Source organism: Rhinatrema bivittatum, chromosome 1, assembly GCF_901001135.1.
Source record: "Rhinatrema bivittatum chromosome 1, aRhiBiv1.1, whole genome shotgun sequence".
NCBI classification, from domain to species: Eukaryota; Metazoa; Chordata; class Amphibia; order Gymnophiona; family Rhinatrematidae; genus Rhinatrema; species Rhinatrema bivittatum.
The window spans coordinates 495,954,723-495,978,928 of NC_042615.1; the positions used below are offsets into that span (position 1 = coordinate 495,954,723).

The window sequence follows — 24,206 nt, forward strand, 5'->3', positions numbered from 1 at the left end:
TTTTGTTCCAAGGGTCACAAGGTCGGGTTTTCAGGATATCCCTAATGAATATGCATGAGATAGATTTGCAGACAGTTGAGATAGGGTGCATGCAAATCTATTTTATGCATGTTTATTAGGGATATCCTGAAAATCCAACCAATTTGCAGTCCTTGAGGTCCGGAAGTGAATACCACAGACATAGGTAATAACCTTTGGGTAAATTCCCCTACTTAAACCAACACTAACTTCCTCCCTCACCCCATTCCCCACCCTCTGATGTCTTTTACCCAACCTTTCAATCCTGTTCCTATCACTGCCTTTTATATCTGTTCCCATTCCGTTAGAGCAGAGGTAGCCAACTCTGATTCTCAAGAGCCACAAACAGGCCCGGTTTTCAGGATATATTTGGAAATCTATCTCTTGCATATTTATTGTGGATATCCTGGAAACCGGGCCTCTTTGTGGCTCTCGAGGACAGTAGTTGGCCACCCCTATGACAGATCGCTGGTCTCCACCACCTCCCCCTCCCCTTTTTTATTTATTTATTTTATTTTATTTAAAACATTTTATATACCGATTTTCACGGAGGGTATCCGACCAAAACGGTTCACAACTTCAAATTATAAAGAGATAAAAATAATAATAATACTAAAGAAAATAAAAACATAATAAATAAATAAAAAATAGTAAAGATTGAAAAAAAATACATTGTATAATTATAATCCCTAACACTTTGCATGACTTAACTAAAAAGAAAATTTTTTAACAAAACAAGAAAAGTCAGAAATTTAAGAAGAATTAAGAAACAAACAGTCTATTAGGCTCCAGATATGTATCATAAACCGATACTGATATTATAGGGAGCTTTGAGGAGAGGTATTCACTTCCTCAATTCCTGCATAAGCTATTTTAAATAGATAGGTTTTTAGAGCCTTCTTGAATTCCTTGTGATCCATAATTGATCTCAGGGAGTTTGGAATCGAGTTCCAAAGAATGGGTCCCGCCACTGAAAAGGCTCTCTCTCTTGTTATATTTAGTCTAGCCAATCTGACTGTGGGCACCTCAAGCAGATACTTAGAAGTAGATCTGAGATTTCTAGTAGGCTTATATAACCGCAGTGAGGTGCAAAGCCAAGTTGAATCCGGATCGTATATTAACGTATGAATTAATGACAAGATTTTGTATTTCACCCTAAACTTGATGGGCAACCAATGTAACCCATACAGGATGGGGGTGATATGATGTCTCATGGATGCTCCTGTCAATAAACGGGCAGCAGAGTTCTGAATCTGCTGCAAAGGTCTTAAGGTAGAATCCGACAGGCCCAAGAAGAGGCTGTTACAATAATCTAAACCTGAGAAGATGATAGATTGAATAACCGTTTGAAAGTCTGATTTAAGTAGAAGTGGCTTTAGTCTTTTTATTGTCTGTAGTTTGAAAAATGAGGTCTTGGTCAGATGTGAGATGTGATGTGTTAGAGATAAATTGGTGTCTAATTGTAATCCCAAATTACGAACTACTCTTTTTATCTCAATCACCTCTGTACCTAGCGTGATTGAGGAAGGTGGACAATTAATAGGGTTCTCAATCACACTTAGCAAAAGGAATTCCGTTTTTTTTAAATTAAGTTTAAGCCTACTGTGACTTAACCATTGCTCAATTGTCTTTACATACAAATTACATAATGAGATGGTCTCTGTCCAAGATGTTTTATAAGGAATGTACAGTTGTATGTCGTCAGCATAAATTCTAAACTGAACATCCAAGGCTGATAGTATTTGGCAGAGTGCCCTTGTAGGGCATTCTGGATTTCTCATCTTGCTCTTCATTATACTTCTTTGTTTGGGTTTTATTGTAACCCTGACTAGGATCACCAAAAGATTTATGGAGGGTTCCAGCTCCCCAGACCAGTAAGGAATGTGTGTAGAGGGTTCCTGCTTTCTTAGAGGTCATTGTGAGGTATTGCAGAACCTCATGCAACCTGCGGGGCTTGTGTGCTTTGCACTCATCCTTCCCTTTAGGAGAAGGAGGTTATAGGCAGTGGAGAACCACCTCCTGGTAGGGACCAGGAGGGAACTGCCCCCAGGGGGCGGAGCACTGGAGGAGACAGAGGCTAGGAAGAGCTTCACCACTGGAAGCCTGAGGTCCCACCAGGAGGAGCCCATAGGGACCCTGGGCCGCTTGGACTTAGGTGGGCCTTGCAGGGTCTCCTGGGAGAGTGGAAGTCCGGCGTGCCCACAGGCAGAAGGGGAGCGCGGTCAAGTTCAAGACTGGAGGACCAGGATAGCATAAGTGATGACAAGGCTAGTAACAGAGCCAGAATCTGGAGGCAAGGTCAAACAGGCAGAGGTCAGAGTCCAGGAGTCAGTCCAAGGAATGGTCAATGAAGCAGAGGTCAGAGGCAGGCTGAGAGGTCAGGAACAAGCTGAGGTTTTTGAGGCATGAGCAAGCTGAGGACAGTACCAGTAAGACAAACACAGGAACAGAAGGCTCCTGAAACAAGACTAGGAGCAGGCAAGAGCAGGAACAAACGCAGAGGCAATCTTAGAATAAACCAACCCAAAGCAGTGCTCAATCTTCATCCTACTGGGCCTACCTCGCCCTGGAGCAAGGTCCAGGGAAAGAAGCTGAACAAGGCAGAGATATTCCAGTTATTGTAGATGTTCTTGGAATGGGAGCTTGAACCCATAAGCTTGGAAACAAGTGTTCTTGGATTCAGGAATGTGTGGGCTAGGGTCCACGAATTTGGAATCAGTTCTTGGAAGCACTGAGAGTGGGACTTGAACCCATGACCTTTGGATCAAGGTCTCTTCACCTTAGACACTGCGCCACATGCCAAGGCAAGGAAGAGAGGCCAGGAACTTCCTTTTAACAGGAACTCAATCAGGGTGCGCCGTGGAACTAGGCCCCACCCTGGAGCCTACATCAGAGTGGTTAGTGCGCGCGCCTAGGGGCATGGCCCAGGATGCTGAGGACGCCGAGGCTCGGCGTGAGGCCTGGTGCACAGCCGCAGGCCCAGCGACGGGGCCTAGCTGGACTAGCGAGGGCTGCAAGGGAGACTGAACTGGGACCCGCTGTGGAACCCTGAAGGTGAGCGGACCCGTGCGCGGGAAGGTCGCGGGCGGGGCACGTAACAGGTACTAATTACATTTTTTAAGTTACTATCTGTAATAGTAGAAATTTACTGTTTGTTGTAACACGATCAATGTGAATACTGCACATTGAAAGTAATGCCGAAGGTAGAAACGATATGAAGCTGTAACTATGATGCCAAAATATATGGAAAAACAAACAACCAGTAAACCAGTTTAGAATGGCATCAAAACATCAAAACCCGCTAAAGCTAATTATGTCCTGATCTTTTATAGTTGAAAATATTTTGTATTTTCTATACAATTAGCCAACTCATAGAGCCTTATGGATAACTAAACAACACACAATTAATTAGGGCCAAGTTGGCCTGCATTATATATAAACCTTACCAGACTGGCGAGTTGCTTCCAATCTCATTTTTGTCAGTAAACGGTGGAGGCCTGAAGTACTATCATCTTTGTTATCCAAACATTTTTTAGTCATTCAGTATAAGCAAGGCCCTCCCCCCTCCCCCCCATGTTTCCTGCAGCAAACGTCAGAAACTTCTGTGGCACTTTTTAAAAACGTTCTGCAATTCTGTGGCACATTTACATGAACTTATATTCTTTTGGGCTTGGTTTACTAGCTTTTTCCCCCATAGACACAGAATAAATCAGGCCATTAATAAGGGTAATTTTCAAAGGGATTACCGTGGGTAAATAGGTGTTTACCTACAGCAAATATTCTTTGAAAATTGCCCTCCCCATCTGAGGGCTACAATGGGGGCAGAGGCCTAGCTGAAATCCCAGTGGTTTCTTTACATCACATGCTTTATACCTGCAAATTATGTAGGGTAAATATATCCCCACAGCACTGATGGCTACTGAACTTTCAAAAGGGAAACTCTCTGGGGAGTTTCCATTTGAAAATCTGCTTGCAGGTCAATGGGTAAAAACTAGCCATGGGCCTGCCAGCTTCTGCAGCCACTCAGAATTGTCCTCCAGGTATGCAACAAGTAAATGTTATTGAAATCTTGGCTTAGGGAGGGTAGTTTTCTAATTCCCCGCATAGTGGTAAAGTCTGCATCAAAGAGAACTTGTGTGCACAGGTTCGCTTTGAGAAGCTTTCCTTAATTGGCCGGGCACACGCAGAATTGTCCACACACAGTTTCACCTGCTCCAAGCAGGGCATAACTTTTGCGTGGGAACTTAACGCGCATGCTTTCAAAAAATATAAAATAAATATCCGCACGCCAACTCTGCACGAACAACACGGGGTTTACATGCATGCTTTTACATGAACTGGCCTCAGATTGATTTTCAAAGCACCATTTACACGCACAAAACAGGCAGAAGTCGCTTTGAAGATCAGGCCCTAAATATTTTGTTAAACAAAGCTGTTTAACATTTGTTGCACAAGTCAGAATGACTGTATTCTTTCCTTTCTCTAATTCAGTTTTCTCTCTTGCTTTATTTTTCACTTGCTTTATTTTTCACTTTCAATGGATATCCAGCATAACTCTCTGCTTCAACGGCAGGGGGAATGAAGAAAGGTGGATCTATATACAGACAACAACCAACAAGGACTGAATTATTTAGTCTAGGTGGGCAGGTGGGTGTGGGTGTGGGTGTGGCTTGCTTATTGCGGCGGTTGCTACCCTAACTAATTGGGCTAGATATTTCACTTAGATGCAGTTCCAACACTGCTCTCTCATTAATGGTGGGGGTGGAAGGGAAATAGAACCAAAAGGTTACTAAGAGCCAAGAGTAACATAAGTATGAGAAAAAAAAAAGTGCAAAACTTGCTGGGCAGACTGGATGGACCGTTTGGTCTTCTTCTGCCGTCATTTCATTTCTATACCGCCACTTCCTTTTTTGTCTCTTCTTTACCCCACTCCCCCTCACTATAAACCTTCTTCTCACTTTCTATATATTCTGCTGCCCACCCTCCTTCCTTGGGTGTCTCCATTTCTACCTCCTCTTCAGTTTTTCCTTCCCTGCCTCATTTTCACCTCCTTTACCTTCCCTTCATTCTATTGCCGCTCCTTTGCTTCCTCCACCTCTTCCCTCCCCATTTCTTCTGCTGACCCCCTCGTCCCAATGAACCATTGCTGCCACCCTAAACTCTTCCTTCAGCTTCTCAACTCCCAGTTATGAGCTTCCCCCATGCTGCCCACCTCCTATCCAGCTGTCAGCCTCCTCCTTCCCACCCCTACCCGCCAGGAAGTTGCCGCTCCCCACTGACCTCCACCTCGCTCTGCTCCCTGGATTGTCACTGGAACTCACCCGCATCACTATAACATTCACGCTGCCTCCAGCACCTCACCACCTGACTATGCCTGCTGTGAGGCGTTCAGGGCCGGTCCTGAGTCTCTAATCCTCTGAGAGTAAGCACTGGTACTTCATATCTCGCAGCAAATGGAATCGTGCACAGCGGAGTAGGTGTGTGGTGGTAGTCGCAAAGGCAAATAAAATGTTTGGAATTATATGGAAAGGAATAGAGAACCAAAGTAAGAATTATCCTATTGCCCTTGAATAGATCCATGGTGTGACTGCACCTTGAGTACTGCGTGCAGTTCAAACTGTTCTACCCCACAGAAATGGTTTTTTTTTTAAAAACTGCCCATCCGGTATGCGGACAAACTTACATATGTATGTCCTGTTCGTGTGCAAGCTTACCTGGACTGAGTGGAAGTTTTCCTGGCAGGAGAGTTGGTTAGCGATTTGTACTTACATGTGTACTTTTCAATTTTAAAGTGTATGTAGGCAATTTTAAAAGGAGTTACACGTGCAAATGTAACATAGTATTATAGCAATTTTCAATAGCCATTTACGCACGTAAAATGCGCTTACACAGGTAAATCCTATGGACAATTCAATGGCATATATCGTAGACATTTTCAAAAGCCCACTTATACTCATAGGGGTAGATTTTTTTAAAAAGCGCGATTGCGTACTTTTGTTTGCGCAGCAGGCGCAAACAAAAGTACGCTGGATTTTATAAGATACACGCATAGCCGCGCGTATCTTATAACATCCTGGATCGGCGCGTGCAAGGCTGCCGATTTTGGGCAGCCTGCGCGCGCCGAGCCGCGCAGCCTGTCTCCGTTTCCTCCGAGGCCGCTCCGAAATCGGAGCGGCCTCGGAGGGAACTTTCTTTCGCCCTCCCCTCACCTTCCCCTCCCTTCCCCTACCTAACCCACCCCCCGGCCCTATCTAAACCCCCCCCTTACCTTTGTTCCTAGATTTACACCTGCGAGAAGCAGTCCGCTGGCGCGCCATCCTCCGACCCGGGGGCTGGTCCGGAGGCCTGGACCACGCCCCCGGTCCCGCCCCCAAAACGCCGCATCCCGCCCCCGACATGCCCCCGACACGCCCCCTTCCAAAAACCCCGGGACTTACGCACGTCCCGGGGCTCTGCGCGCGCCGGCGGCCTATGCAAAATAGGCGCACCGACGCGCGAGGGCCCTGCTTGCGTAAATCCAGGCGGATTTACACCAACAGGGCTTTGAAAATCCGCCCGTTAAAGTGCATTTACAGGTGTAAATCCCAGTTTTAAGTGTGTAAATCTTTTTGAAAATTACCCCCTTACAGGTGAATTTTCAAAGGAGTTACACATGTAAATGTAACATACTATCATAACAATTTTCAAAAGCTATTTACCCGTGTTAAGTGAACTTAATGCAGGTAAAACATATTGACAATTCAATGGCATATATTGTAGCAATTTCTAAAAGCCCACTTACATGAATAAAGTGCATTTAAACATGTAAAACCCAGTTTTAAGTGTGTAAATGCTTTTGAAAATCAGGCCCTTAGTGTGTACATTTTTCTAAAACATTTTGCATACATTTTAGCAGGAGTAATTGTGTGTAGGTAGATTTGGTGGGATAATTTTCAAAGTGGACTTATGTGCCTTTTTGGGGGCAACTTTACCCCACCCCTTTACCTTCATTAATTCATTTAGGGCCTGATTCACTAAAGGGTAGATTTTAATACACGTGCATCCATGTGCACTCATTTCCTGGCATGCACACGTGGATGCGCCGGGAAATGCACCGGATTTTATAATCTGCATGCGCTTGTGCATGCAGCGCGTGCACAAGGGGGGTGGAATTATGCAATTTTCGTGCAGTGATGCACCCCGGACTTCCCCAGTTCCCTCCCAGTCCCTACCCTAACCTCCCTTTCCCTTCCCCTCTCCTCTCCTCCCCACCCCCTAAACCCTTTCTCCTACCTTTACATTTTTTGTTTTATTGCGCGCCGGCATTTCCTTCCCCGGAACATCTATAAATTCATATGATACAGATGCACATACCCTTTCTGCATTTTAATTCTATAGTATGTAAAGGCATCTGAAAAACAAAGGTACCTCTGTATATACTTAATGCATCCATCTTGGCAGTACAGCCATATTTAGTTGCAGAAGGTTTGAATGACGAAGCTGGATGGATTTCATAAGGATGGTAGTCATGGTTATAGGTGGAATGCAAATCCATCTTGTCTGTCTTTGGTTCATACTTCACACGTTTTTTTGGCGTTCGTGCTTTCACATTATGAGGTACGTAATCCGTCCTGGAAATAACAACACCACAAAAGACACAATAGGCAAGGGCATCATTTTAAACAACAGCGTCATTTTGTGTCACAGGTCTGCCACTTCAACGTCAAGCTTGTGTTGGATGTTCATCCAACTACCTGATATTGTGTTTATCTAAAACTATTTGTGCTTCAAGCAGCATGGGAGTGAGGAAAGAAACCACCTGTGTGTGAGTTTATGAAATTGTTTCTGTCTGGACTTTCATGCACAGCTCGCCTACTCCTCCTCATCTTCAGCAGCTCTTACCATGCTATTTGATATGATGGTCATCCTTCCCTAATACTTGAAAGGAGCATCTAGAAGAGCCTAGTAAGGAAAGCACAGAGCTATCACTCTGATTCCTGGTCACCTGCTATTAGGCCCTTGGGAGGAGCATGGCGGGAGGCAGCACCATAGCCGTTCCGGGGACGCTGGAGAGGGCGGCTTGCAGACGTGGTGGTAGCCATTTTCCCAAGGTAAGTGGGAGGAGCCGTCAACAATGTGAGGCAAATGGGGCGAAGCCGTCTTGGATTGACGGACGCAACATTAGTGAGATGTCATCAGAACCAGAATATCTTTTTTTTGTATGGTGAGTTGTACGGGGAATGCCCTAGTTCTGCTCTGCACTCATTGTTGGGGGTCGAGAGGGTTCCTGAGGATGCAGAATGTATATTTACATTTTGCCTCATGATGGTCACATGTTCAGTGTGTTACGCATGTGAGAACCATCTGTCAGGTGTGTCCCGGCAGAAAAAATGTTGTGAACCACCGGTATAGAGTATGGGGTATGGCAGTAAGTCTGAGTATCAGAAAGACCCCCAAAGTGTAGCATAAGTGATATAGCAGCAAGGTAGAGTGGCATCAAGATCCCTAATGTGTAGAATCTGAGGTATGGCAGCAAGGATGAGTTTCAGCACGACCTCCAAGCTGTATCCTCAGAAGCAGGGCAGTTTTACCTTGATTGGTCCTTTGTCATGTCTACCTGCCCTCTTTCCTCACCTCAGCTCTGTCATGGCTACTACCTCACTCAGGAATTTCTTGGTTTTTATACTTTCTAGTTTCTAATTCTCACTGCAGCACTTTTCAATGAGCCATAGGCTTGAATAGGAAACAAATAAATGAAACTGGTTGTTATAATTAGTGAGGTTTGGGTGGACCCTTGGACACTGTGGCAGCTGACCATGTCCACGGGGGGAAGTTCTGTGAGGGGCCACAGGTCAGGCTCAGCTCTGGACACACAAACAGAGATATTTCTTTATTTAGACAGTTTGAGAAGCCACCAGAGATGGCAGTAGTGAGTAGAAGATGTAGCCCGGCTGGGCTAGTATTCCCCAGGGCACTGGAACAGCGGTTCCTCCAGTAGCAGTGCTGTAGTGGAGAGAACTGAGAGAATGAGTACAATAAGACATTCACAGAGTCCCCAGTATGGAGAAGCCCCGAGATAGGGAGAGCTGGCCCTCGAAGAGCGAGTACCAGATCCCTGGGAGCAGAAAGACTCGTTGGCAAAATACTCACACAGCGGTTCCACGTAGGAGATGGCACTGGTGCTGGAACGGAGGCAGGCCCTCGAGTAGTGAGTACCTGGTTCCAGGGAGACAGCTCTGAGGAGTAGATGATAGTAGTACTCACTAATGGTGTCTGTAACGAATTCTTCCAAGTAGAAGAGGAGATAGATGCAGGCAGCAGTTCAGGGAACATGGGCCCTCGAGGAGCGAGTACCAGTTACCTGATAGTGACCTGAAAGAAGCAAAAGAGGCCCCCGAGGAGCAGGTACCCCGTTAGCAGAAAGAGTCCACTGGAAGTTGAAGAGGCAAAGTAGCTGGGTACGGAGAGCAAATCCTATTCGTAAGAATCCCCTTGCTAACTCAACGGCTAGCAATAAACTATAGGCTTAAATAACCGGGCAGCATGACGTCATCACAGGGGGACGTCCCTGAGGAACGTGCCAATGAGGAAATAAGAATGAGGGCCACGTGGCACGCACGCCCTAAGGTACTTGTAGAACATGGCGGGAGGCAGCGCCCAAGCTGGTCCGGGGACGCCGGAGAGGATGGCAGGTAGACGCTGCGGCAGCCAGGCGTCTGTGAAGAGCAGGAGGAGCCACAAACAAGGAAAGGTAGGCGGAGTGAAGCCATCGGGAAGTGACGGTCGCAACACTGGTATAATGGGCCCTCTGGGCAAATTACCAATAAGCCTTGGGTAACTCCTGGTTCAGCCAGTGCACTGTAGGATGGGAAGTAGAGGTAAGCAACATTCTGCACAGCCTCTGTCTTTGAAGGAGCTGGAATGACCGTCCCCGTTGAGAGGGTTTATAAGCAGCTCTCTCCCCAGAGCTCTGGGTGCAATGTTAGTTGATTTTTGGAGTTACAGGAGGTGTGTGGAGCTTTTCCTGAGTTGGATTTTGGGGCCTTCTCTAAGGACTCAGGCAAGTCCTGCCTGTAGTTTGTTAGACAAGTCAGGGACCTGCTCTATCCATCTACTCCCTGATGGGTACAGACTGTATCCCAGGTTGTCTGGGGATTTTTCAGAGGCATTGATTGGAAAGAAGCCTGGTGGGACCTCTGGACACTGCCTGCAGAGAGAGGGCACGGGGATCCTCTCTCTCTCCCTGGGAGTCCCAGGCTAGGGAATATCTGCCCTTCTGCACCCTCAGTGAGGGTGACCCAAAGTCAGGATCTTCTGGTGTTTTACCTCTGTTTTTTGGGAAGAAGAATTTTGTCAGGGAGGAAGTTTTGGCTGCCCCTCTTCTTACCCTACTAAGGAATCTGGAGCCTCTTGTTACAGAGGGGATCCTTCCCATCAGGGATTCATCTGATAGAGAAAGAGAGTAAGGAAGAACAACTAGCTGTGAGTAAGAACCACTGTGAGGCCAGTGAGGACCCCCATCTGGAGTCTTCACCACTGGAGGGGGGGGGGGGGAGGATTTTGACTCTCTGTGCAGAGACCATATTTCTACCTTTTACCAGTTTTTGGAAGGGGTTATCCTTCCCAACCAAGGTTACCCTGCCCATCTGGGAACTCCAGTTTACCCAGCCCTAGAGGGTGGATGTTTCCCTGGCCCTGGTAACTGAGACCCATGCACAGATAGAAGGAAAGGACTGTAAGTGAACAGAAATTCTGTGGTGCTGAGGACTGAGCTTTTGTGCCATATTTCACCAGCTTACCCATCAGTAAAGACTTATTTTTGGACACTAAATCAGTGGCTCCAGTATTTTGCTTTGGCACGTACAGCACACAAGTGAGGGCCAGTACACCTCTCCCAGGGAAAAGAACGCATAAAGAGTCACCCTTGTCTCTCTGGGCTCTGAAAGATAAGTCTTTCCCTCACCAACAAATAATAGAAACCCCAGGAAGGAAAAAGACTGTGTAAAAGAGGTTGCCTGAGCGAATCAGCCCCAGAGACTAACCATCAATGATTAGCAGCCACCCAAACATGGTATCACACTAAATTTTTGTTTAATTCATGGGCACCCTCCATTCATTTCAGGGGTCCATAAGTGAAATGAAATGAAAATGATCTCATTTGTTGAAGTTTTATGCATTTGCTTCAACCAAATGCATAATCTCTGTTTGATAAATCGGCAATCTGATTGGCTGAACAGTGAGCTCAAAATTCACAATGAGTCAATTTGGTTAGTGCTGTGGAAGCATAAGAACATTCCAGTTCCTGAGAATTTTTTCTTGAATGCTTTGCAGAAGCCTGCATGATCTCTTCAGAATAAGTTGGGGTCTTGGCTTTTTTGAAACAAGAATAAGAATATGCCATTCATTTTTTTGATAAATTTGGACTCCCTCCCCAGAGCAGACATTTATCACCAGAACTCAGCCAAAGTTATGTCATGTAGCTGGGTGCCATGTTCATGTGAAATTTATCTTTGAATTTGCTATGTTTGGTTTTTAAAGTTTTGCAGGGATCAGGAGTTAAGTATTCCATTATTTCTTTGGAAATAGACTTTGGATGCTGTAAAAGGTGGAACAGATTGGTTGATGTATCAAGCTGAGTGGCAGGGTCCACGTGTCAGAATGGCAGTTGCCCCCAGTCCCCAAGACCTAGTTAGCTCATGCCTGAAAACTGTTTTAAGTCCATTTCCCTCACCCTATGAGGTTAACTTTAAAAGAAGTGTGCTTGCATATGAATAAGCATATATGTGTACACGAGCAATATACGCTGGAATTTGATATCATGCTCACCCTTGTGCACATACTATTTAAAATACATCTAACACACATAAGTATGCTCCTAATTTTAAGCGTTTACTCAAGCAAACCTACTTCGCGATTCTTCCATAGGACTTTGTTACTTTCACGTGTGTATGTAAGCAGATTTTAAAACATGCTTGTGTGAGGGACATTCCCAGTTTTTCAAAATCGTCCACCAGTTTGCCCAGTCACAATCAAGGTTTTCCAGACTTTTCTGGTTCTTCATCCTGCAAGCCTCCTAGATGATCTGGACCCCTCACCCTGTCCTAAAAGCCCTAAAAATCAAGATCTATAGACATGCTCCTCATCAGGAGCAGCAGTAAACTCACAAGAATAACAAGCCGATGTGCGCCATGGTCAGCCATCTTAAAATACGGAGTTACGTGCAAAAGTGTAGACCCTGCCGTGGAACGCCCAGGCCCCGTCCCCTTTCCACCCTCTTACTTTTTATGCGCACAAGGGTTTATTCGTGCATACTTTGTGGCTTTTTAAAATTTGGGTTATTCACACCCAGCCCACAAAAGCACATATGTGGGCATTTTTGTGCGAGTAACCTTTTGAAAATTTAACTGTGATTGTAGCAAAATTCCTTAAAGATTGATGTTATTTGAAATAAAATGGGCACAAATACAAAGTTTCTATTTAAAATTTAGCATTTTTCTCCTGAGACTCAAGTAATACAAACTGAAAATATAATAGCTGGGATCCCTATTCATGAACATATCATGCCTATTCTGATGGAATTTCATTGGCTTCCAATTAAATGGAGGGTCCCATTTAAAATTATAATGCTGGTATTTAAGGGCTTGAATGACTTTGTTCCTACAAGTTTTAATGCTGGTTGAAGTTTAACGTCCAGTTAGGCCTTTGAAGTCTGCAAGTCTGAATTTATTAGATCTGCCATCTTTAAAATTGGTTAGATTGGATGAATCCTGCAAAAAATTTTTATATGTTCAAGGTCCTGAGCTATCAAATGCCCTGCCCAGTTGGTTAAAAGAGGAGATTTTGCTTATAAAATTCAGGAAAATGGTAGTTTTTGGTTTTCACTAGCCTTTCCTGAATGATATGTGCTTGAGCCAGAAGAAGCTATGTTCGATACGAAATTTATTGGAAATTAAATAAGGCTTGATATGTTGTAAGCTTAAGGGCAAGCTTTGAGTAGTGAAGAAATTTAATCTAAATAGAAGCAGAATATAGAAGGAAAATGAAAATAGATTGATAAATGAGAGTATTGGGGTTGATGGGCTAACTTCTCTGAGAAGGAAGGTGTCTCACTAGATGTATAGATGTTTTGTCTTGGTTTTATTGATTTGTTTTTGTATGTTTTAGTGTTAATTTCATATAATGGATTTTATGATTGTTTTATTGTTAACTGCTTAGAAATTATGATTTGCAGTATATACATTTTAAATAAATAAATAAATACAAAATTCACAAGGTCTTCCTTACACAACTGATGCCATTGGAAAATTATCTGGCATCAATTGACCAAGATCAACAAAATATCAATTAATATTGGTCAAATAAAGTACATATCTTGAACCTTTTTTTTTTCTTAATGTACAGGGACGGAGTAACTAGTAAAATAAACGGAGATGAGATAGAAATTACAGAATAGTCAAATACAAGTTTTATATTTTTACCCAGTGATTTTTGTCTTACATACAACATACTTCATGTTGTTATATGTTGTCAGAAATCACTAGATGGGCTTTACAATGACTATCAAACTTTCTAGAAATTATGTCTACAGCTCAATATGCCCTTTTTTATCCTGCTTTTCAAAGAGAAGAGTGCTTATGAGATCATCAATTTCATGTGTCTGTCTGAATGTCTTTCTACCCTCCCCACTCCACCCAAAACTATACCATTTTTTGGTTTGGTGTCTTGTCTGCAGGAGATTTTCAAGATATGTCTGGAGGAACAAGAGGATCCCACAGGGGCATTATTTTGGGGGTCCATGTATATATGTGGACATGTCCATGCATACCTCCCAGAAAGTAGGCTTCATTAGTTCTGCAAGGAACTTCTTATTTAAACAGGATTTTTTTTTTTTTTTTGCTATGCCTCAGGTGGTTGCAATCCAGTTTTCAGTATAAAGTCTCTTTCACTTCTCTAAGCAAATATTATTTTTCATTTTCTGAAAACTATCAGGGATAATTCAATGCCTACACCCACTCCTTCCCCACCCTTAACTTATATTCATGGAAACAGTTTGGTAACCAGTCTACTAAGAGCAGTGGTTTCCAAAACTTTCCTGAGGGACCCCCAGCCAGGCAGGTTTTCAAGATAGTCACAATGAATATGCATGAGATAAATTTGCATGCAATGGAGGCATTGTATGAAAATCTATCTCATGCATATTCATTGTGGATATCCTGATAACCTGACTAGTTGGGGTTCCCCAGGACAGGTTTAGGAACCTCTGTACTAGAGCACTGGTTCTCAACCCAGTCCTCAGGACACACCCAGTCAGCAGGTTTTTAGGCCATCCACGATGAATATGCATAAGATAGGTTTGCATACAATAGAATTATTGCATGTAGATCTATCTCATGAAAATCAGACTGGCTGGGTGCACACTGGAGACTGGGTAGAAACCACTGGACTAGAGAACCAATTAATTCTGTCTCATTTCACATATTCACACACAAAGTTTGTATATTTTAAGACTCTCTTACCCGAATATTGATTTGCCCTCCATTCTTCCTGTGTGTTTGTGATAATCGTCTGTGGGCCTGCATGACACCGCTGGTTGAATATTTTGGTACTGAGCATAATTTTCTGAGTATTCAGAAAAGTTGCGTGGCTTGTCAACCTTCTCAAAAATTCTGGTGGGTAAAAGTGGGCAGTGATGGCGTCTGTGGATTAAAAGGAAAAAACATGCAAAAGTAAATTTCAGAAGAGCAGGTGATCAAGAGCTGGTACTACAAGCCAAGTTTACTGTAGGAAAAAATAAAAAGGAAGCACATTCTTACAGCTCAAAATGTGTCTGTTTTAGTTTTAAAAAATAATTTTATATAATAGTATATATAGTGATGTCTTTTTTTCTGTAAGCACTAGGATATACTGTTCCTTAAGCTAAATATTGATGTTATGATATCGAGGTGTTTGGTGGATTCTCAGGAGCAATAGTGATGGTATTTCCTATGGGGAGGAGCCTCGTAGGGAACTGTAGCACCGGGCTAGACTCAGATGTACAAACACAGAGAATATATCTTTTATTATATAGCTTGTCTGGTTCACAAGAGGTGGCAGTAGAGAGTGGATTAGATAGCAACAGTCTGTGATCCTCGGTGTGGGAGACCCGTCCCACAATGGTGGTGTAAGGTCCCGATGCAGATGTCCAGAAAGGCACCGTAGGAGAGACAGACTGGCAGATGTTATAACACACTCCCTGGTAGCTGAGTAGATAGAGTTCCCAGTGAGCAGTAGAGAGAGGATAGAGATATTAACAGTCTGTGATCCTCGGCAGAGGAGACCCATTCCACAATGGTGGTGTAGGGCCCGATGCAGATGGGCAGCGAGGAGCTGTAGATGGACAGAATGGGAGAAATAGTACTCACTCTCTGTAGCTGATAGGTAGTGTTCCAGCAGGTTGAAGAATAGGTAGCAGGCACCAGGATAGGCACACAGGCCCTCGAGGAGCGAGTACCTGTAATTAGGATAGGCACCTGGAAATAAGCAAAGGGTCCCCGAGTATCAGGTACCCAGGTTAGTAGAACCCCGGAGGGTGAAGGTAGCTTCCAGCAGTGTAGAAGCGGCAGAGCAGCTTCAGACCGGAGCGAATCCAATCTGTTGCTAACTCGGCAAGAGTCAGCAAATGGGCAACCTTTTGAAGAAGGAAGCAGCGACGTCACTCGAGGGGGACACCCCCAAGGTTCGTGCCAACACTGCTACAAGACGTGAGGCGACTTGGAGGGGACTTTGTAATTGGAGGGTTAAGAAATGCAGCAGATGCTTAAATCCTATGTTCTCTACTACCTGTAGGGGCTGGTCATCAAGAACAATAATTTCCCTGATACTTCTTACTACTTTAGATGAGGCCTGCCTCTTGCCCCAAGACAGTGTTATAGTACACCACCCCATTTCCTTTATGGTAAGTTGCCATTTCAAATCATGGCTGGAGACTGCTGGCCTGCCACATGACTGGTAGAAGAGACCATGGGATCAGCTTGAGGAAATGTCTTCCCCTTTCTAACCCCTTTCTTCTAGATTTTACTTGGAGTTGTGGACCCTGGGGAAAAATGCTAGGGGCATCGCTCGCATTCTCTCCCTTTCTGCCTGCTCTTGCTGGGAGTTGCTCTCATCACTGTCAGTATCAGCTATCGCCCCTATCAATGAATTGATGGCTAAGATGCTACTGATTAATCCTCCCAATTTTTTTTCAGCTAACTCTTCAAGATCTGATTCAGGGCATCCCAGACAAGATTCTTCCTCAGAATCAGTTGTTGAAAATACTGTCTCTATTGCCTCAGAAGCAATAACTAATGTAGAGAAATGTGCAGCTGATGTACTTTTGCTGCCCCAATCTATGTCCCTGCCCTGCTACTGTCTGCCTTGAATGACTCTCCCACCTTTTCCCTCTTCTCTAAAATAGGAGGGAGAAGAACAGGCAGCAATAGCACATGTTCTCCAAATTTCAATTTCTTCTGCCTTGAACTACCTTTCACTCCTGCCACTCTGTGACTAAAAATGTCTCTCTTTAATTTGGGGGCAGGATTTTCTTTTTTTTTTTAATTATTAATATTATGCTGGGCTGCTTTGGCACCAATTCATCTACCTCCACAAGTCCTGCCAACATACCATCTTCTCCCATTTCCTTATATGATAAGAGAGACCACTGCAGCACAGAGAAGATCAAAAGCAACCCTTTACCAGTGCTAAAACCAAAAGTTTCTAAACTTTTCAAAACTCTGTAAGAGCTTCTACTAACATGTCCTTCTCTGCCAAGAGCTAAAGAGGAAATACAGTCTCTTTCTGGCACATGCTCATACTTTACAGTAAGCGTGGGTCAGAACCACTTGATCCAGATAACAGCTATAGGCTATTTAAAAAGATGCTGTATTGTGATTTGTTCTCTCTGTGGTTTTCTTGCCAGCTTGTCCTGCCTCAGCTCTGACAAGGCTGTTAAATTACCCATTTAAAAGGTTGATTGGTAAATTACCTGCACCTGTTTATTTACTTAGAGAAGAGCTATAGTCTTCAATGAGCCATAGACTTGAATAGAAACAAATGAATGAGACAAATATTTGTCTTTTCATTCATGGAATTGCTCCTTTTGTTTCAAGGGACAATAAATTAAACAAATATGGACTCATTCATCAAGTTTTACTCTTTTGTTTCAAATGAATGCACATCCCTAACAACTAATTACTTAGGGGTCTATATTCAGTAAGCCAGTTAGTGGACAAGTTATCCAGTTAGTTAGCCAGATAACTTGGCCCATATATTCAGTGGGATAAACATCCCACTGAATATAACCATCCTAAAGTTGTATGGTTATATATAGCTGGATAACAAAAACATAACCGGCTATGTTTGAATATAGCTGGTTAAGTTATTTTATTGGCTTTGTGTGGCTATATAACACAATGCTTAGCTGGATATCTTTTAAAAATATCTGGTTAAGTAGCATCTTATGCAGCCACACAAGAATGAATATACCCAATATTTGGTTAGTTAGCCATAAAACTCCACTCCTCCCTGAAACGCTCATGACATGCTCCTTTTTTTAGAATTTAGCTGGATAAGGGCTATAGCCAGGTAAGCCATTTAGATGGATAACTATTACATTATCTGTCTAAATGGCTTTTGAATATGGACCTCTTAAGTGTTACCACTTGTATTCACCACCATTATATACAGCAAGTATGATTTTCAGATCCATCTAATCTTGGGACCTCCATTGCAGTGCACATTAAGTAAACATGTTCCAGCTTTCTAATCTATTCATCTATACTTGGTATAATTTCCCTTTCCCAATAAGCTGTTACCACACAGTATACAGCCACTAATACATGGCATATTCATTTACTTGTTGTTGGATTTTGGGGTCCATCTATTCATCTTAATAGGAATGCTTTAGAGTCCCATTTTAATAATATTTTTGCAATGTTGTGCATTTCTTTCTGAATGTGTTTGCAATACGTCACTCCAAGATGATAGCTTGTCCCACAGTCTCCACAGAACCTCCAACAGTCATTCTCACTCAGTTCCCAGAAGTATTTTATTCAACCAGTAAGAGATCAAATACCACCTATGAAGAACTTTATACAGATTTTCTAACATTAATACCAATATCAAAGACTTAGCTACTTTCTCATTAATAATTTTCCATCACATGACCATTAATGTCCTTTTCCCACAATTATACGCATTTGGGTGTACAAGACAAATATGATGTGATTATCGTGCAATTATTGTGCATATTTTTTAAATCATTCCCATTAAAGTGTGACTCTTCCAGGGTAGATGTTCAAAGAGCGAATATTGATTTTCCAAGGGAGTTTTTATTTGTTTTTCATCTGGTCAACACCCAAGTTGTACATACAAAAAAATAATACGTTTCTGGAAGGCAAAACACAGTTTTTAGTGCATTACCATCTTGTTCTTACATACATGTCCTTTAAACTTCCATTGTTTCTATTCCTAGGATAAATAACTGCTCTGGATCTTCAAAACCCCACAAAACTGTGCAGATCGTCAGCAGCATCTTCTTCATCAGGTTTCTTTGATTCCTTCATGATGACAATACCCCCTGGCTTTTGATTACCATCTTCATTGGGAAATGAGTTAGTATAAATGTGATAATGTGCATATAAATCCTGTCTGTTTACTATGAAAAATAAACACAGGACACATAATATAACTCCAAATTAAAAATTTTAGTTTTGTAAACAGAAGAAAAATGAAAAACATTTACAGTGAAGAAAAGAACATGTCCACTGGTAACTGAAATATTTACAATTAAACAAACTGATAAGAACAAAATAACTATACTGCCGAGGCAGAAGGTCGTAAACCAGGTGCCACCAATTGCTGCAGGAGGCCAGTAATGGCCCAAAGCTCAGGTTTTCGGCCCAGGATTTCCTGGAGCAAGATGCCATTTTGCTCCCGGATCTGCTCCTTAGCCATGAGGGTTTGCTGTGGCAACGTAACTGCTGAGGCAGATGGGGTGGCTGATGGCCTGACAGGTGGAGATACATTCTCTTGAAAGGAAAGTGCCACGACTTGGGAAGATGCGGCTGAAGAGAAGAAAGAAAAGTACAACTGTGAGCTCACAATCTAAGGGCCTGATTCACTAAAGTCTTTCCTCCCATTCTGTGTCTATGAGGCCCTAGGTTTGTACCTGAGGCAATGGAGGGTGACGTGACTTGCCCAAGGACACAAGGAATGACAGTGGGATTTGAATGCTGGTTTCCCTGGTTTGTAGCCCACCTCTCTAACCACTAAGCTACTCCTCCACTCTTTTAAAATTTCCCCCAAATTGTATATTTTGTGCACATAAAACATGATCAATATTCACACAATATATTTTATGTGCACTGTCAGGAAAGTATGATTTGTTCATACAAAACATGAGTTAGGAGAATTAAAGTTGGAAAACTAAAAAGATTAGGGCACCAACATGAGTTAGGATCACAACTTTTATGCTCCTAATTGATGCACAAATCTTTTTTTTTTTTTTGCATAGACAGGACCCCCGTGCCACTCTGGGTTAGATCCATAGACTAACACTATCCCCAGACATTTTATTCCACCTCTGACCAGGAACTACATTTCCAGCGTTAAGAAAACACAAGTTAAACCTGGTACATCTGTGCATTGGCTGATGCCTTGATTAACATGGGATCTGCACAGAGCACTAATTGGTGTGCACAGTTTTAATCACAGAGCAAATGTGCACAGAGATGTGACTCGTGTGATTGATCGTCTTAACGATCGATTTTGGCTGGGGGGGGGAGGGAATCGGATCGTCGCGGTTTTGTTTTTTTTAAAATCGTGTAAATCGTAAACTGGCACACTAAAACAACCCTAAAACCCACCCCGACCCTTTAAAATAAATCCCCCACCCTCCCGAACCCCCCCCCCCCAAATGTCTTAAATTACCTGGGGTCCAGTGGGGGGGTCCCGGTGTGATCTTCCACTCTCGGGCCACGGGTGCGTTAATAGAAATGGCGCCGGCACCATTTTGGTTCCTGTCCCCCGACGTCACGAGCGCAGGAGATCGCTCCCGGACCCCCGCTGGACCCCCAGGGACTTTTGGCCAGCTTGGGGGGGCCTCCTGACCCCCACAAGGCTTGCCAAAAGTCCAGCGGGGGTCCGGGAGCGACCTCCTGCACTCGAGCCGTATTGCCATATTGCAAAATGGCGCCGGCCGTATGGCCGTATTGCAAAATGGCGCCGGCCGTATGGCCATATGGCCGGCGCCATTTTGCAATACGGCAATACGATTCGAGTGCAGGAGGTCGCTCCTGGACCCCCGCTGGACTTTTGGCAAGTCTTGTGGGGGTCAGGAGGCCCCCCCAAGCTGGCCAAAAGTCCCTGGGGGTCCAGCGGGGGTCCGGGAGCGATCTCCTATGCTCCTGACGTCAGGGGACAAAAAAACAAAATGGCGCCGGCGCTACTTTTGCCCTGCTGTCATATGACAGGGCAAAGGTAGCGCCGGCGCCATTTCTACAACGCACCGGAGGTCCGAGAGTAAAAGATCACACCGGGACCCTCCCTCTGGACCCCAGGTAATTTAAGGCATTTTGGGGGGTTCGGGAGGGTGGGGGATTTATTTTAAAGGGGTCGGGGTGGGTTTTAGGGTTGTTTTAGTGTGCCAGTTTTCCCGCCCTCCCCCTTCCCCTCCCCCCGATTTACGATTTTTGATGATAAATCGGGGGAATTCCTATTGTATCGCGCCTCTAACAATTTTTGACGATTTAAAATATATCGGACGATATTTTAAATCGTCAAAAAACGATTCACATCCCTTGCACACAGCCACAAGTGGAGGGTTTAAATCCTGCTGCCGTTCCTTGCGATCTTGGGCAAGTCATTTCACCCTTCATTCCTTCATGTACAGGGCCTGATTTACTAAGGCTTTTCTGTCATTCTGTGTTTATGGGGAAAAATGCTTAGTAAACGAGGCCCTTAGATGGTGAGCCCTCTGGGGACAGGGAAATACCTGCAGTACCTGAATGTAATCTGCTTTGAAGTGCCTGAAAGGCAGACTATAAATCATATTTTAAAAAAATAAAATGCACAAGGTTGAGTGCACCTTATTTACATCGGTCTTTTAGGAGAAATTGTACAGTTATCTTAGAATCTGGTTAGTTTATTGCCATGACAACTGTATGTGTGTTAGCAAAGTTATGTCCAATAATAATTACATCATTGTGATGAGTGACCCCAAAAATACTGCTTTAGAATAGGTCCTAGCACCTGCACTATATATACAGTAGCTAGTGTGATTGCGTGGAAAGTATGTACAGATAGGTAACTTTTTCCCCACCACCACACACATACAAATAACTGCTGCTAAAATACAGATTCACATTTAGCAATCATATACTGTATATGTGTACTAACTGACAAAGGGAAATAACATGCAGGCCTGGATTTGTCAGTAGGCACATTAGGCCTGTGCCTGGGGCAGCAGGGCTGGCTGAAGATTTTGCTACCTTTCTGCTGTGCATAATCTCACTCCGCAGAGAACAGCCCTCTGTTTCCTGATCCAGCCTCTCCGCTCTAGGTAGCATGCAGTGGAGAAAAAGGGGGATAATTTTGGGGAGATTAGGAGGGGCTGAGTAGAGATCATTTGAGAGTGGGAAAAAAGACTGGAGGATGAGAGGAGGATCGGCTAGGGGAGGCATACGTCTGTGTGAGAGCGCTGGGAATAAGGGTAGGGGGCATTTTTCGTTTTGTGAGACAGAATGGATTGGTGCCATGTATGTATGTGTATCTCGTATTAGGTAGGATGTTAGAGAGGGGATGCAAGGAGGAGCAGGTCCAAAGCATGGTAGGGACACCTTCCTCCTCTCCCCACCCAATGACATTCAAATCCTCCCTCCTTTGATCTTGGATTCATAAGAACAGAGGAAGTTGCCATACTGGGTCAGACTGAGGGTCCATCAAGCCCAGCATCCTGTTTCCAACAGTGGCCAATCCAGGATATAAGAACCTGGCAATTACCCAAACATTAAATAGATCCCAAGCTACTGATGCCATTAATAGCAGTGGCTATTCCCTAAGTCAACTTGACTAATAGTATTTTATGGACTTCTCCTCCAGCAACTTGTCCAGCTGGGTCTTATTGTCTGGGCTTGATGGACCCTCGGTCTGACCCATTATGGCAACTTCCTCTGTTCTTATGAATCTAAGATCAAGGGAGGGAGGATTTGAATTGCTTTGGGTGGGGAGAGGAGGATTCTCTCCATCAGATCCTGGAACTTCTGGTCCTTCCTTGCTACCTCTCTTCTCCTCAGATCATGGAATACACTCCCCAGTCCCTCCTACTTCCTTCTCCTCTTCCACATTCCCAGTTTTCTAATCTTTCCCATCTCCCATCCTCTCCTCCCCCTATCTCCTCACTCCATTCCTGACCCTCCTCCCTTCCTCTCCACAACCTTGGGGTCTCCTCACAGTTCTGATAACTGAGATCACTTTTCTTCAGCCAATAAAAATAAAATAAATTATACTAATAATTATAGTGTAAGCCTGTTATAATCTAATGTAAAAGATGGAAATGCTTGCCAATTTGCTTCAGAATTTTTTAGTTTTTGCCACAGGATCGGCCTCTCAGATGCCACAGAAAAGTAGGGGCTGTGCCTTAGACCTTCTGCTCCCTGTTGACCAGTTTCAGGGGCTGGGAGAAGAGAAGAGGGGTGACGGGACCAACAGTGCCTAGAGATTCCTAAATCTTAAATCCGTCATTGACAACATGCCTTGTTTTCCTTTCAAAATAGACTCAGGGATGGTAACTTTAAAACGAGCACGTGTGCACCCACATAAGCGAGAGCCACATACACTGCAATTTTAAATCATCCGCACAAGCGTGCACGTACTATTTAAAATAAGCCCAGCACACGTATGCATGCCCCTAATTTCAAGCAGTTACATAAGGAAACGTTATCAGTGTATCTTTCCTTAGGATTTGTTGGCTTTTGCACGTGCAAGTGAGCACATTTTAAAACGTGTGTGTGAAGGAAATAACCACTTTAACTACTTAGTTTACCAGTTTGCCCAGTCTGTCTGGCTCTAGGTCATCAAGACCCCTCTAATTCTTCAGCCTGCACTACCCAGACCCCTCACCAATCAATTTTTGGCTACAGCTAGTTTTATTCTGACTTCCATCTGAAAAAAAAAAAGCAGAAGTAAATACGTGCAGATAAAAGCCCAACCTGCGCTGCATTCACCGGATTTAAAATTGGGATTTACATGCGTAAATGTTGGGCCCCCACCCTGGAATGCCCCTTTCCCACCCCCAAAATCCGCTCCTTTTCTTCGACGTTCTTTTGCTCGCACACATACACATAATTTGCTGGTTTTAAAATAAGAGCTGCTCACACTCGGCCCATATGCTCATGTACATGGGCCTTTTAACACGAGCAGCTCTTAATCTATAAGGGTCTAGAAGACTTAAGCACAGAAAGCAATTTACCCAGGCACTTGCCATTAACCCCCACAGGATACTGTTACTATTGTGAGATAACAGGGTCATTTTCAAAGCTTTTTCCATGGGGAAGCAGCCGCTTATATGCAGGAAAAGGAGCACTAAAAATTTACGGGTAAATTTTCAAAGACACGCCAGTTTTATAACATGGGCGAGGTGACACCCACATGTTATAAAATCCGATACCTGTGCGCAAGTGCGCCTTTTATATTGGCGCACGCATGTGCTCATGGGTTCTGACTCACGTGCATGGGGGGGGGGTGTCATTTTAATAAAAATGCGTGATGACGCTTTCGGGCCTTTGCCCAGTTCCCTCCCAGTCCACTCCAATAAAGGATTGGACTGGGAGGGTACTTCCCTAATCCCCTAACTACTCTTCCTCCCTTTATCCCTCTCCACCCTGACCCCCAATCCCCACCTATTCTAATTTTTTTTTTTTTAAACCTACTTCCTCTTTGGAGGGGAAGTAAATTGCACGTGCTGGCCGGCTGCCGGCGCGTGATGCGCCGGGACAGCACAAAATGGCACTGTCTCGTCCGACCCTGCCCTGCCCGCCCCTTTTAAACAACCCGGCACTTCTGCACGTGGCTGGGGCACTCTGGAAATGTGCTCGGCTTGCGTGCGGCCCAGCCACACGCGTATCTCCCGGGATTTGCGTACGCCGGACTTGTCCAAATCGGCCCCTTAGTGCCTTAGTCCACTGCATCAAGAA

At 44.1% G+C, this 24,206-nt stretch overlaps 1 protein-coding gene across 1 annotated transcript in view; it reads right to left on the reverse strand.

Moving 5' to 3' along the window:
* LOC115098054 (stabilizer of axonemal microtubules 1-like) overlaps nt 1–24,206 on the reverse strand; it is a 77,725-nt gene that overhangs the window by 42,459 nt on the left and 11,060 nt on the right. The window contains exons 2-3 of the mRNA XM_029614354.1: nt 14,514–14,693; nt 7,426–7,628 (exon numbers count right to left, since the gene is read on the reverse strand). Coding sequence (XP_029470214.1) covers nt 7,426–7,628; nt 14,514–14,693 — 383 coding nt within the window. The remainder of the gene's footprint in view (nt 1–7,425; nt 7,629–14,513; nt 14,694–24,206) is intronic.